The sequence below is a fragment of the Leptodactylus fuscus genome, chromosome 3 (genome assembly GCF_031893055.1).
Source record: "Leptodactylus fuscus isolate aLepFus1 chromosome 3, aLepFus1.hap2, whole genome shotgun sequence".
Taxonomy (NCBI): Eukaryota; Metazoa; Chordata; class Amphibia; order Anura; family Leptodactylidae; genus Leptodactylus; species Leptodactylus fuscus.
In genome coordinates, this window is record NC_134267.1 from 16786631 (window position 1) to 16803501 (window position 16871).

The 16871-nt window shown below is 38.8% G+C and overlaps 1 protein-coding gene across 1 annotated transcript in view; it reads right to left on the reverse strand.

Annotated features, from left to right (window-relative positions):
• Positions 1 to 16871, reverse strand: part of USH2A (usherin) — a 514207-nt gene that overhangs the window by 327778 nt on the left and 169558 nt on the right. Inside the window, exon 21 of the mRNA XM_075267084.1 lies at positions 4670 to 4903. Coding sequence (XP_075123185.1) covers positions 4670 to 4903 — 234 coding nt within the window. The remainder of the gene's footprint in view (positions 1 to 4669; positions 4904 to 16871) is intronic.

Genomic DNA, 16871 nt, shown 5'->3' on the forward strand with positions numbered 1-16871 from the left:
AAATCTAAGGGGGAGTTCACACGGATTTGGCACGTAGACGCCGCGGGACCCTTTGCGTGCCGTACACGCTCCCATTCATTTCAATGGGAGCGGGGATCGTATGCGCCGCGCTAGTTTACTGCCGTGCATTTATTCACGGCCGCAAACTAGCGCGGCGCATACGCTCCCCGCTCCCATTGAACTCAATGGAAGCGTGTACGGCACGCAAAGGGTCCCGTGGCGTCTACGTGCCAAATCTCGCAGGACGTAACTCCGTGTGAACCCGGCCTAAGAGCCAATTCAAGCAAATATGAACCTAAATGAATCTCAGGAGATTCGATCATCTCTTACTGAATCCAAGAAGCTTCGTTATGCCTCTATTTCAACCTGCTCACACATCTCTAATGTCAAATCCTGAATGATGACCATTGTTTTCCCAAATACTCAGTTGAAATCTCAAGTCTATGAGACTGATAGAGAAGGCCTAGCACTGTACTCAGGTGTCTCCATCACTCCTGCAGACTGTACAGGACTAGCATTGGAGAGGTGGCCCTATCCTGACACAATTTTCTGTTTTGTGAAAATAAATGGTCATTTTTGGCAATTTTTCAAAAACAAAAAAAATTGGATAAATCAATAAATCTATCTTACCCTATATGATCCTGCTGATGCTTCTGGATAAGTAAGACCCGATTCACTGTGTTTGGGTTTATGTTCAGGGAGTTCGCCTGGGGACCCCCGTGAACAGAAACCTATACTCATTAAAGGGATCCTATCATTCAGACGACATTTTTTCTAAGTACCACGTCGGAATAGCCTTAAGAAAGGCTATTCATCTCCTACCTTTCGTTGTATTCTCCGTGCCGCCATTCGCCTACAATCCCGGTTCTTGTTGGTATGTAAATTAGCTCTCTCGCAGCACTGGGGGCGGGCCCCAGCATTCAGACAGCACTGGGGGTGTCCCCAATGCTGCGCGAGAACTCTCTCCAGTGCCACCTCCTCTTTTTAAGCAGCCTCTTCATTCTCTTCGCGGTGTCTTCTTACTTCTAGGCCTTGGGCAGAGCAGACTGCGCATGCCCATAGGCCACGAGAAAATAGCCGCTTGCATAGTATTGTAAGTGGCCATTTTCACAGTCTGCTCTGCCCGAGGCCTAGAAGTAAGAAGACACAGCCAGAAGAAGAGAATGAAGAGGCCGTTCCTGACGAAGATGGAGGCGGCGCTGGAGAGAGTTCTCTCATAGCATTGGGGATGCCCCCAGTGCTGTTTGAGCGCTGGGGCCCTCCCCAGTGCTGCGAGAGAGCTAATTTGCATACCGAGAGAAACCGGGATTGTAGGCGAACGGCGGCGTGGAGAAGACGACGAAAGGCTATTAAGGCAATTCCGACGTGGTACGAAAAAATGCCATCTGAATGATAGGATCCCTTTAAAAAGCAGTTACCTAAAGGAAACCTGTGGACCCCATAGACTACAATAGGGTCCGTGTGGTTTCTGCAAGAAGCATACGGAGAGAAACGTGTTGCTTGCAGGATGGATGGATTTTGAGGCAGATTCCGCCTCAAAATCCATCTCCAAAAACGACTCCCATTTTCTTCAATGGGAGCCGCTCGCTTGTTTTTTCCGTTAGCTAGTAGCTGCCCTATCTTGCCGCAGATTCCGCAGTGCAAGGCTCCCTCCTGATTAGGCCCATCCCGTCGCGGCTAGCGGCGAGGATATGTTCACACGTGGAATGCAAATTTTGCCGTGTGAACATACCCTAATAACGCAGAATACGGTAATTTGCATGTGAAGTCTCAGCAACTTTTTTCACATTTTCCATCTCCGCTTTCCAAAGTTCATAACTTTTTTAACTTTCTGCCGACCTAGACATATGAGGGCTTATTCTTTGTGCCGCGAGTTGTACTTTTTGATGACACCATTTTGGAGTACATATAATGGTTTGATTATCTTTTATTAACGTTTTTGTCTGTAACTTTTTACTTTTTTGTTGATAGAACTACGGGGGGCTGTTTTTTTGCTGGACAAGGTGTAGTTTTTCTTGGCTACATTTTCTGGTACAGTACATGCAACTTTTTGATCACTTTTTATTGCTTGGAGGAAGGTGAGGTATTGGATCACTTGATCCATTATACAATCTACTGCAAGACTTCTGTATTGCAGTATATGGTTCGCAGCCTTCCTATGTGTGATAGGGTAAGGCAGTCAGGAGGTTGTTATCTGGCCTCCTGGCTGCCATGATAACCCCTAGGACTCTGGGATGTCACTTTGGGGGACCTAAGGGTGCGAAAGGGAGTGTTCTCGCAGCCAAACAACCCACATGCCGTGATCGCTATTGATCATGGCATCTGAGGGGTTAAGGTGCCTGAGTCCAAGCATTTTCCTACATCGGTGCTAGTCCTGGGTCCTGACTGTTAGCTCAGAATATTGAGTTTTTGTAAACCGGACACCTTGTCTTCTCTTCTATACAAGAACAGACGCCTGCATCGTATAAAGCCGACATATAGCTGGTCGCCACCTATACCGCCAGCAGTGGAAGTCTGGAGGAAATACATATGTTTAAATGAACTTTGCATTAACTGCACATTGATTGTGATTAACTGTGATTCATAACAGGCAATTAGAAGCCACAGACATAATAAATCTTGATTACGAGCATCATTCATAGCCAAGCATGAAGAGAGCCGCGGCCCCATATTTCATCACATTACCTGCGCGCCAATCCTCACCGCATGATTAGAAAAGTTTCAGGTCAAAAGAAATATTGAAAGTTGAAGATGTTTAAAATGAAAGGACATTGTCTTATAGATCACTGATGTTTAGTATCAGATGGGATCATATCGCATGCTGCATCTATCTATCTATCTATCTATCTCATATCTATCTATCTATCTATCTATCTATCTATCTATCTATCTATCTATCTCCTATCTATTATCTATCATCTATCTATCTCCTATCTATCTATCTATCTATCTATCTATCTATCTATCTATCTATCTCCTATCTATCTATCTATCTATCTATCTATCTATGTATCTCCTATCTATCTATCTATGTATCTATCTATCTATCTATCTATCTATCTATCTATCTATCATCTATCTATCTATCTATCTATCCATCTATCTCCTATCTATCTATCTATCTATCTATCTATCTCCTATCTATCTATCTATCTATCTATCTCCTATCTATCTATCTATCTATCTATCTATCTATCTATCTATCTATCTATCAATCTCCTATCTATCTATCTATCTATCTATCTATCTATCTATCTATCTATCTCTCGTATCTATCTATCTATCTATCTCCTATCTATCTATCTATCTATCTATCTATCTATCTATCTATCTATCAATCTCCTATCTATCTATCTATCTATCTATCTATCTCCTATCTATCTATCTATCTATCTATCTATCTATCTATCTATCTCCTATCTATCTATCTATCTATCTATCTATCTATCTATCTATCTATCTCCTATCTATCTATCTATCTATCTATCTATCTATCAATCAATCTCCTATCTATCTATCTATCTATCTATCTATCTATCTATCTATCTCCTATCTGTCTATCTATCTCCTATCTATCTATCTATCTATCTATCTATCTATCTATCTATCTATCTCCTATCTGTCTATCTATCTCCTATCTATCTATCTATCTATCTATCTATCTATCTATCTATCTATCTCCTATCTGTCTATCTATCTCCTATCTATCTATCTATCTATCTATCTATCTATCTATCTCCTATCTATCTATCTATCTATCTCCTATCTATCTATCTATCTATCTATCTATCTATCTATCTATCTATCTATCTATCTATCTATCTATCATCTATCTATCTATCTCCTATCTGTCTATCTATCTCCTATCTATCTATCTATCTATCTATCTATCTATCTATCTATCTATCTATCTATCGGTTCTCTTTACGTTCTTTTAGGACTTGTGTGAAAATCTGAATTCATTTTAGGTCAAATTTATACAAGCATATAGCAACTTCACACACTTTCATGCACCGCTGTAGACATCCGAGTTGCTATTTTTTTCCTGTATAACATCAGAACAAATATTTAACTTTTGCTGATACAATAGTGTCATAAATAATCTATGCAGGATACCAGATCAGGTGACGGCCGTTTCGGATACATCACAATGTTGGTTGGTGACCCGTGTTTTTAACTTTATGTAACAAAATCTTATTTTTTAACATAATTATTTCTCACGCCGATACTGTGGATTTTTTAAGGTGACGGTAACAGACAACGGTATATCAATCAGTTTCTACAAATGGATATACTAATAGATATAGATAAGGCTAAGTTCACATCTGCCATTTGAGACTGTCAAAAACTGTTGGAGTGGAAAATCTTACATGGGTTATAAATGGGCCGTCACACAGTGAAAAATGGCCCCATCGTGTTACTCCAGTCTAAATGGCAGAACCTTCTTCGAGGTCTATAGTTGGGACACGTATAGATATGGATGGACTTCTCCAATGGGTTCCTACTGTTTTTCCCCAAAGATGAGTGACTCTAGAAGTGTCCCGTAAACACTAACCTCACCTTGGACTCCAAAAACTTGTTAATCAATGGAGGACAATTATCTTATATCGATCTCCAGCTTTGTATCAACGAGGAGCTCATATTACACAAAACGGTAAAATAACCTCACCTGTGAAATATGTGTTTCCCGGCAAAGAAGTGGGAGAAAACCTGAAGTAGCCATGTCCTGGAAAGCGGACCCCTTTAATGAAGGTCGTCGCGTCTTGTATGGTCAGTGATGGCTCTATCCTCTCCAGCTGATAGGATGGAGACGGGCCATTAGTCTTTAGAGGAGCCGACCAAGTAATCTTCATGACAGTGCTATTGATTCCCTCCACTAGTGGTGGCTTTATTTCTTCTGGGGCTGAAAGGAAACAACCAAGGACTAAGGTCAATTACCTTGTACATTTAATGTAGAAAATTTAAGAGCTGGTTGCCAACCAATATGGACGCCATTGCAAACCCATTATGATTTTTTTTAAAAATTGCTAAATATACCATAGTCAACATTATTAATCATTCATCAATGTGAGATGTGGAATATTTACAGAAATCTGGGATCTTAATGTGTAGAACAATCAGTTAAAAACAAAAATTGTCAACCAAAAATTTTACGCCCGGCCATTGACTGAACATCTCTTCCTATACAGTATCTATTTGCCTTTGTCATCTTAATAGGGTTGGCAGGTGAGAATATTTGTCTCTTATACTTGACCCAGACTCTTATTTGACTTCTGATCAATGTCTCCCTTGTGTACTAGTTTGACCTCTGACATGAATGACCCCTAGGACCAACCTAAGGATTGTCTGGCTTCAGTATGAACTTGATCTCCCCTTTAAGGCTTAGCAGCTACTCCAGTTTCGGGAAGGGTTTCTACAGGAGTTGTTGGGTATTTTTTCCCAATCATCCAGAAGAGAGTTTGTGAGATCAGATACTGAAGTTGGACATTGAGTTGGACATTTATTCCATTTTAGGTCATCCCATAGATGTTGGATTGGTTGGAGGTCAGGGCTTTGTGGACCAGTCAACCTCTTCCACACCAAACTCCCACAACCATGCCTTTATGGACCTTGCTTTGTGCCCAAGGGCACAGTCATGATGGAAAAAACTAAATTTGGAAGTGACAATTGTCCAAAACGTCTTGGTCTGTTACAAGATTTCCCATTACTGGAACTAAGGGGCCCTGGCCAACCTTGAAATGCACTCTCATAGCATTAAACCTCCCACACCAAACTTTACGGTTGGCACAATGTTCTGTTCTCCTGGTATTCACCAAACCTAGACAGGTCCATCAGACTGAGAGATAGAGCGGAGTGATTGACCACTCCACAGAAGATGTTTCCATAGCTCTACCGTCCAGTGGTGACATTGTACTTTACGTCAATCCATTGGTTACTTGGCGTTGTGCTTGGTGATGTAAGACTTTAATTCAACTTCCCAACCTCGGAAACCCACGACATGAAGTGCCCAGCAGGCCACAGTTTTTGTGTCGATGTTAATATCAGGGGAGGTTGGGGGCGTTGTCATATTATTTTATTATTTTTATAATTATTTTTAACATGGAGATTGTTGTATTATTGTATTATATTATATTATTCTAATAAATATTTTTATTTTGTTGCTATATTTTATTATTTTTATAATTATTTTTGACCTACACATTATTATTTTATTATATTATTGTAATAAATATTTTTTTATTTCTGTTATATTTTATTACTTTTATATCTTTTATATGGACATTGTTGCATTATTTTATTACATTTTTCTAATAAATATTTACATTTTTGTTGCTACATTTTATTATATATACAGTATATTATTTTTATATGGACATTGTTATATTATACTGTATATATTATATTTCTCTAATAAATATTTTCATTTTTGTTGCTACATTGTATTATATATATATATATATATATATTATTTTTATATGGACATTGTTATGTTATATTATATTGTATACATTATTATATTACTCTAATCCATTTTTCATTTTTGTTGCTATATTTTATTATATTTATAATTTTTTTTAAAATGTAGATTGTGAGCCCCATACCAATACTGCGATGGGGCTCGCAATGTAAATCTTTTTTCCCTATCAGTATGTCTTTCAAGTATGGGATGAAATCCATGCAAACACGGGGAGAACATACAAACTCCTTGCAGATGTTGTCCTTGGCTGGATTCAAACCCAGGACTCCATCGCTGCAAGGCTGCAGTGCTAACTAGGTTTAAGTGATCAGGATCGGAAAAGATCCCAATCGGCGATTGAGCAAATTTCACTATCGCGATTGGCTGGAAAACGATTGGAAATCGGATTTTGAAATCTCAAGATCGGCTCAACCCTAAAAGTGACTTTTCCCATAGAGAAGCATTGACTAGGGTTGAGCGATCGGGATCGGGAAAGATCAGATCCCGATCGGCGATCGAGCAAATTTCACGATCAGGATCGGTCGGAAAATGATCGGAAATTGGATTTTAAAATCGATCCTGAAATCTCAAGATCGGATCAACCCTAGTGTTAACCACTGAGCCACCGTGCTGCCCCATATTTATAATTTTTTTATATGGATATTGTTGTATTATTTTATTATATATATATATATATATATATATATATATATATATATATATATATATATATCATTGCACTATATATTATTATATTATTCTAATAAATATTTTCATTTTTCTTGCTACATTTTATCATAGTTATATTTTTTATATGGACATTGTCGTATTATATTATTTTATTATATTCTAATAAATATTTTCATTTTTCTTGCTACATTTTATCATATAGACATTGTCGTATTATTTTATTATATCATATTATTATATATATTATTTTATTATATTATTCTAATAAATATTTTCATTTTTCTTGCTACTCTTTTTATTCCTATCATCGTTATTGATGTCATTGTAACCGTTTTTATTCTTCTTATCCTTTTGTATCATTATTTGTTATGATTGTTATTATTCTATTATTTTACAGCGATCCCGATATTGTTGGAGCGGTCGCCATCGCTGCGTAACCTGTTGTTTATTTCATGAGCGCTCGGTCAGATCCCACATAACAAAATTGCTAAATGGATAAAAGACGCAGACACAGTAAATAAAATATTTCTGTACTTGCACACTGTGGACTGGAAAATTAATTTATAGTGCGGCGGGGGAGATGCGTGTATTTTCTTCTCGAGAGTCCAGATGGAGTATTTATTTTTGATGTTATTTAAGGCATTGGAAGGCTGAAGTGCATTGAGACTTATTACAAAATAAATCTCATTTGTTCTGTGACAGAAGAAGTGCTTAAATTGATTAGCAATTCACTTCGGCTTTATGATATCACAGAACAAAAATGGCGACCTGAAAACGTTAGCGGGAACACAGAGCGGACTTCTTACAGCTCGTTCAAGGGAAATTTGGGGATTTTTTGGTTTATAAGGAAATGAAATATTGTTTAAGTCATATCTTTATATTAAACATATTCTTTTAAAGAATTTTATGTTGTGTTTCATTTCCCTGTATTGTAAAAATAAAAAAAAAATCTTGCAATTCCAACTCTTACCACTAAACCTAAAAACGTTTGTCACTTCCTGTCTTCCGGAGATGGACCATGAGCCATAAACACAACGGTCTGGAGCAGACCCTATTGACTTCTATAGAAGAAATTCGTAGTCATGCTCTGTGACCTCTGCAGAGGTCATTGTGTAGATAAGCTGTGACATCACCTATTGTGACTGGTGGATTTTGTGTCTTATCTACATAGACAAGGTAACTGTGATTATCGGTGATGTGGCTGCTGCAAAGAAATCTTCCATAGAAAACAGGAAGTCTCAGCATATTACGTAACTTAGTGGCCAGAGTCAGAACTGCAGGATTTTTCGAATTTAAAAAAAAAACAAAAAAAAAAACAAAGTAACACAGAAATTTAAAAAAAACAGCAGCAAAAATAATTTATAAATATGTTTAAAACTTGATTACAAAAATTTAGGACATTATTTGGTGACAGACTCCCTTTAAGAAAGTAGAAAGAAATGTTTAACAAATCCCATCTTAAAAAGAATAAGTCATCAATTGAGGATCTGTGGAGGTCTGACATCTAGAATCCCTGCAGATCAGCTATTTCAAGCATTGGATCTGCTTCACGTTCATAGGTCACATGGCCTGATTCAGCTCAGTCCCATTCAAGTGAATGCACTGAGCTGATACCAGGCACAGCCACTATACAGTGTACGGTGATGATCTTGGTAAGGACTGAAAAGGTTGCAGCAACTTTAAACAGCTGATCAGAAGGGGTCCCAGGTGTCAGACCCATAACAGTCTTTAATTGATGATATGGTCTAAGGATAGGCCAAGATTTTAGTCTGAAAAACCCCTTTAGGCTAAGAACCCACGGGGCTAAAGTGCTACGGGAAAAGCTGCAGGGGAAATGTATTGCAGTTCTTCCCGCAGCGTTTTGAACAGAAAGTTCAGGGAGTTACCACGTTGCGATTACCAAAACTGCCCCGGTTTTGGAAATCGCAGCGTGTCCATGCTGAAGTTTTCCTTGCAAAGTGGCCACGGGATTCGCATGAATCCCATCCACTTTGCAGATACTGTAAAACACCGCGATTATTCCCATGGCGTTTCCACCGCGAGCAAATCGCAGTGTTTCCAGCCCCTGGGGACCCAACCTTAGAGGTACACTCCAGGAAAAGATTATTACCTTATTATAATAATAATACCTTATTATCAAAGTTAGACTTGTTACTTACAAACCAATCGGAGATCAGATCTCACTTCTTAAAGGGATTCAATCATTAAAATGAATTTTTTTCTACCTAACACATAGGATTCGTCTCCCACCTTTTGATGTCTTCTCCACGTCGTCGTTCGGTAGAAATTCGGGTTTTCTTTGGTATGCAAATGAGTTCTCTCGCAGCACTGGAGGTGGGCCTCAGCACTCAAACAGCACTAGGGGCGTCCCCAATGCTGCGAGAGAAATCTCCAGTGCTGCCTCCATCTTCTTCTGGAATGGCCTCTCCCTTTGTCTTCTTCCGGCACTGGCTTCAAATTTCTAGGCCTGCGCAGTCGGCTCTGCCATCCGACCTCGGGAACATGCCCATGGCCATTTTCTTGTGGCCGCTTACCCCAGCTTACTCCCTGGGCTGATATATTACTATAGAGTCCTGCTCTAAATTTTTTTATCGATAGGGGATAATGGTCCAGGGGCCCAACTATTAGGTCACTTAGTGATCAGGAGAATGGTGGCCCAAAAGTCTCCTGTAATCTCACACAGCCCCATAGAAGTGAATGGAGTCACACAAACACACTAGGAGGACTTTTGGCAAGTGCACAAAACAAGGCTTTAGGGGGACTTTTCATGCCCTGTCCTACTGATCACTGGGGGCAGTCAGGACTGCAGCAATCGGACATTTATTTCCCTTCTACTGTGTCCTTAATGGCACAACTCCTTTAAGAGCTCTCTGTAAACTGCTATACATTAGACTGAAATGGAGTCTGTCACCAGAACTCAGAATATCTACCTTCTTTGGAGTAACTGTAATACCATCATAGCTCCAAAGAGCTCATTTACATATACACAGGTATCTCAAAAACAAAGGGGAGTCACAAGGGGAAAACTCTGTATTTTTCAGGCGACCCTAACCTATCTATCTGCAGGGCTGGGATGATATGCTGGTTCTGGTGGCAGTAACCTATCTATCTGCAGGGCTGGGGTGATATGCTGGGTCTGGTGACACTAACCTATCTATCTGCAGGGCTGGGGTGATATGCTGGTTCTGGTGACACTAACCTATCTATCTGCAGGACTGAGGTGATATGCTGGGTCTGGTGACACTAACCTATCTATCTGCAGGGCTGGGGTGATATGCTGGTTCTGGTGACAGTAACCTATCTATCTGCAGGGCTGGGGTGATATGCTGGTTCTGGTGACAGTAACCTATCTATCTGCAGGGCTGGGGTGATATGCTGGGTCTGGTGACACTAACCTATCTATCTGCAGGGCTGGGGTGATATGCTGGTTCTGGTGACAGTAACCTATCTATCTGCAGGGCTGGGGTGATATGCTGGTTCTGGTGACACTAACCTATCTATCTGCAGGGCTGGGGTGATATGCTGGTCCTGGTGACAGTAACCTATCTATCTGCAGGGCTGGGGTGATATGCTGGGTCTGGTGACACTAACCTATCTATCTGCAGGGCTGGGGTGATATGCTGGTTCTGGTGACAGTAACCTATCTATCTGCAGGACTGGGGTGATATGCTGGGTCTGGTGACAGTAACCTATCTATCTGCAGGGCTGGGGTGATATGCTGGTTCTGGTGACACTAACCTATCTATCTGCAGGACTGGGGTGATATGCTGGGTCTGGTGACACTAACCTATCTATCTGCAGGGCTGGGGTGATATGCTGGGTCTGGTGACACTAACCTATCTATCTGCAGGGCTGGGGTGATATGCTGGGTCTGGTGACACTAACCTATCTATCTGCAGGGCTGGGGTGATATGCTGGGTCTGGTGACAGTAACCTATCTATCTGCAGGGCTGGGGTGATATGCTGGGTCTGGTGACAGTAACCTATCTATCTGCAGGGCTGGGGTGATATGCTGGGTCTGGTGACACTAACCTATCTATCTGCAGGGCTGGGGTGATATGCTGGGTCTGGTGACACTAATCTATCTATCTGCAGGGCTGGGGTGATATGCTGGGTCTGGTGACACTAACCTATCTATCTGCAGGGCTGGGGTGATATGCTGGGTCTGGTGACACTAATCTATCTGCAGGGCTGGGGTGATATGCTGGGTCTGGTGACAGTAACCTATCTATCTGCAGGGCTGGGGTGATATACGGATTCTGGTGACACTAACCTATCTATCTGCAGGGCTGGGGTGATATGCTGGTGTGTGGTGAGAGACTACCTTTAAAGTGTACATGAGCTTCTATGCTATAGTGCCTACAGGTATTTGATGTGTATTTTATTATATGCATGTACATGTTGGGAATTTGGAGCCCTGTATAAGAAAAAACAAACACCTCCAATATTTGTTATGATGTGGAATGTGTGTACAGTGTAGTTACATAGGGCCCTTCTACTTACAACATCCACAACATTATTTATATATATATATATATATATATATATATATATATATATATATATATATATAATGTATATCTATTCTGTAGACTTGAGTGCAGGTCACCACCACTAGAGGGCAGTTTCTTTGCATGGTGGTGAATAGTTGCATATAAAATCCCATTCCAATAAATTAATAATCTGATAAAATTTATGTTTTGTTCGAAGAAAAAAAAAACCTTCCCTTACTTGCCACAATTCAGCATGATGATAGATTGTGGTGCTGTATAATACAGCTTATTAAGGAGTTATACAGGACACAACAGGCAGTACTGCTGTCAGTGACTGGAAAGAGCCAGGTAGCGTCCTGCTCTTACCTGGAGCCCATTTGCTATACAAACCCCAATCAAACGTCTGTTCCTCCTCTTTACAGGGACAGTAGGAGGTAAGGACCCCATAAGTCCATGGGCCATTGTAAGCATGAGCCCCCCAAATCCCCACATTGGGTCTTATGCAGACGAATAAAAGGATGGAAGCTAGAAGGGCCCTATGTATCTGTATGGGGCCAGATGCTACTGACAGCCTTGTCTATATGGCAATATTATGTGTGCATTGTATTGCTGCAATAATTGTGCACTGTATGACGGTGATACTTGAGCATGATGTGGCAATAATATTTCAGCATAGGATTTGCAGGCCAGAAACACTTCACCTACGCAGACCTTTTTGCCTCCTATATTGTGGTTTTTATATTGTAAAGCAAAGTCTAAAGCAAAATACAGATCTTTGGGAAAGAATTAAATCCAAAATCAGGAATCTGTGATAAAGTCGCAGTCTATGAAAGGATTACAACAACCACAAGCCAACAATGATAATAACATCAGTCTCTGATTCTGTGGAGTTGGTAGGTGTTATTATGTTACACGCACTGCATTATATCTTTGTCCTTTAATGTTGGGGGGGGGGGGGGGGAAGAAAAAAGAAACCTGCCATGCCATCAAGCATGTTATTGGATCTGTTTGTATCATTCAAATTAGATGTGACACAAGCCGCGACTTCCTTCACGTGCCAGTGAGGTGACCTGTCACTGCTGTAATTTGATTGTCTCACTGTACAACAATTTAATAATGCATAACATTGTACAATCTGAAATGTAAGCACAAGCAGAACTTTACATCAGCATGGAAAAGGGGGGGGGGGGTATTTGTACTATTTGTTTAGAATAAATAGAAAGATAGATATGAAAAAGATAATAGATAGATAGATAGATAGATAGATAGATAGATAGATAGATAGTTACAGTAGGTAGGTAGATGAATAGATAGGGTGAACATCTAGAGAGAGAGAAAGAAAGAAAGAAAGAAAGAAAGAAAGAAAGAAAGAAAGAAAGAAAGAAAGAAAGAAAGAAAGAAAGAAAGAAAGAAAGAAAGAAAGAAAGAAAGAAGTAGCAACGCGAAAGGACCCCAAGGAAGTATCAGCAATATAGACTTTTTGTTACATGCAAAAAGTATCCAGTTCACTAGGAACTTTTATCAAGCTAGATAAAGACTCCTATTCAATGTCATAGTTTTTGCATGGAATAAAAAGTCAGATAGATAGATAAATAGATAGATATTAGATATATAGATAGAAATTAGATAGATGAATAGATAGATAGATAGATAGATAGATAGATAGATAGATAGGAGATAGATAGATAGATAGATAGATAGATAGATAGATAGATAGATAAATAGATAGATAGGAGATAGATAGATAGATAGATAGATAGATAGATAGATAGGAGATAGATAGATATGAGATAGATAGATAGATAGATAGATAGATAGATAGATAGACAGATATGAGATAGATAGATAGATAGATAGATAGATAGATAGATAGAAGATAGATAGATAGATAGATAGATAGATAGATAGATAGATAGATGATAGATAGAAGATAGATAGATAGATAGATAGATAGATAGATAGAAGATAGATAGATAGATATGAGATAGATAGATATGAGATAGATAGATAGATATGAGATAGATAGATAGATAGATAGATAGATATGAGATAGATAGATATGAGATAGATAGATAGATAGATAGATAGACAGATATGAGATAGATAGATAGATAGATAGATAGATAGATAGACAGATATGAGATAGATAGATAGATAGATAGATAGATAGATAGATGGATAGATAGATAGATATTAGATATATAGATATAAATGAGATAGATGATAAATAGATATGAGATAGACAAATAATGTACTAGATGAATAAATGGATATTAGATTTCTCCTGCTCAGTTCTATTTTTCTCCAGTGTATAGATATACAGCAGAGCTTATGAATATTTGTGATTATTTTTCTCTAGAAATTTTATAGAAACACCTATTTTCGGTGACAGCCGTGTGCAGTGTCAGCCGGTCTATCTGGATATATCTGGGGCCATAATTAAGAGTCTCTCCTACTCCAACTTGACGCTGTTATAAGACTTTTGCAATTAACTACTTAAATGCATCGTAACGCCGGCTTCCGTGACAGGGAACTATTGATTTTTTAATCATTTTCCAGTCCTCTCCCAGCACAAATAAATGTACTACAGTTACAGTTAATGCACTGTGTACATAAAACAGAGACTGCACACAATTTATTATGCCCAGATAAATACATACATGCAGGGCCAAGACTATGGAAACAAAATCTTGGAAATAGTTTTGGATTTTTTACATTTTTTTCATCCATTCTTGTGTAATAGACGTAAGTGTGTGCAGGAGAAAGCTGAGAGAGGAGAAAGTGCAGGAAATGTGTCTGAGACTAGAATCCAAAAGGTGTCACTGTAGCACCTTGGACTATGTGATCTTTCACAGGACTTTGATCTGGCAAAAGCTTCTGAGTTAAGATCTCTATTGTGTTAGTGCTGGGCAGGAAGATTCATAGAGGAAGAATCCAACCTCATGTCTAACATTACCCTGGAAGGGAAATGAAGGCAAATGAAAGGTCATTATATAGTGCCAATAATATATAAAGGAATATTCAGCTTGTGATGGAGAAGAATAAGATCTTAGAAAGATAGGTAGATGGATAGATAGATAAATGGAAAGATATCATATAGAGGATAGATAATAGAGAGAGAGAGATAAGATGATAACTATATAGAAAGAAGCTAGGCTGATGGATATTCATAAGTGGATACATACATAGATATTAGCTAGCTACATAGATACATATTCTATAGATAAATAGATTGAGAGATAGATAGATAGATAGATAAATAGATAATAGATAGATAGATAGATAGATAGATAGATAGATAGGAGATAGATAGATTGATTGATAGATTGATAGATAGATAGGAGATAGATAGATAGATAGATAGATAGAAGATAGATAGATAGATAGATAGATAGATAGATAGATAGATAGATAGATAGGAGATATATAGATAGATACCTCTCAGACGTAGCAGAGTTCAGCGCAGATGTGTGAGATGTAGCAGAGCTGTCTGTGTGCTGAACCCTGCTACATCTGAGATCTGACCACAATGGAGACTGCTGTGGACCGATCTTAGACTCCGCCTCCTCCGGCAAAACCAGCGTTGATTGGCTGAATGCTGTACACTGTATGGCATTCGGCCAATCAACGCTGGTCAAAGCATTCCAATGAGAAAAAGTCAGCTCCCGCATTATTAGTGGCGTAATACAGGGACTTGGACTTGTTAGATGCCCCCAGACATGCTTCCCCTGCTGTCCCAGTTGCATTCCAGGGTGTTGTCATCATTTCCTGAGGTGTCATAGTGGACTTGCTGACTCTCCTGACTTGAAGAGTGGTTTCCCCTAAAACTAAGCTTTTTTTCCCCCATAGACTATAATGGGATTTGATATTCGTTCGAATAGTCGAATATTGAGGAGCTATTCGAAACAAATATGGAATATCAAATATTTCACTGTTCGCTCATCTCTAGTACTGTGGACTGAAACACGAGGCATATCAGAGATGGTGGAAATAGGGATGGATGTGTTATTTATCACTGTATGATACAGAGTGCTTCAAAGCTTACAATACAGCTCAGAGTAGGAGAATTAGAACAAAGTTTAGGCAGATTAATGATAGAAATCCTAGACAGAAATGAAGGAGAATATCTGTGCTGTGCGAGCCTAACAGCTCCTGTAATACAGACAGACAAAGGACGGATAACTCTTTCATTGCCAATCATCTCATTCTGTCTATTTTGCATCAGAGCAGTTTCGTCTGTCCACTCATAGTTTTAACTGACAAAGTCAGTCCTGTTAGTGAAAAATCTTTTTTTTAAAGATTATTTTGGGCAAAACTTTAAATTGGTTAAATACATCGAAACTTCCGTTCTAACCCTGATTCTGCTTGTGTTAAGCTTTTATAATTTCTATTATTTAAGGGATTTTTTTGTTCACCCATTAAAAAGTATGTGACAGAGCTTGCAAATATGAAAAGAATCTAATTTTGTTAATTATTTTTTTATGGTCAACTAACAAATAGTCTCACAGGCTACGCTAATTTGAAAATTTTTTAAAGTGTCCTGCAGTCGGGTCCATCACAATTCATTACACCACACTGTTGGTGCCATAGTGTTGGCATCAAAAAACAAATCATTTTTTATTTCACATCTGCTCCCACAAAAGAATAATTTTTAGCATCTTTTTTTTTTTTTTGAAAATTCTTCCAAATTCTTTATCTTTTAAACTTGGCTCACAGCCACAAATTATTCTCCTAAATAACCTCAAACCTGTAGAAATAACAAATCACCAAAATAGGATCATTTTTCTATAAAACTATTGATTTTTGCTATTTGTGTATAATGCCACAATACCTTTTCCCACCAAAAAGGTAATTTTTTTGGAGCATTTTAACTGTTGAAATGTGTAAAAGTGAGTGTCAGCGCAGTGCATGGTTACTTAAGTTTGTATCCACTGCTTACCATTCGCTTTTTCATAGACATACAGGTCACTGTCACTTTGACATAACTTTGGCTGTGTTTATTTTAGAGAGCTTGAAAATGGATAGATAGGTTCCTAGGAGCCCTGACAGTATTCTACACTATGTTTTATAGATAGGTTCCTAGGAGCCCTGACAGTGATATACACTATGTATTATAGATAGGTTCCTAGGAGCCCTGACAGTGTCATACACTATGTATTATAGATAGGTTCCTAGGAGTCCTGACAGTGTCATACACTATGTTTTATAGATAGGTTCCTAGGAGCCCTGAC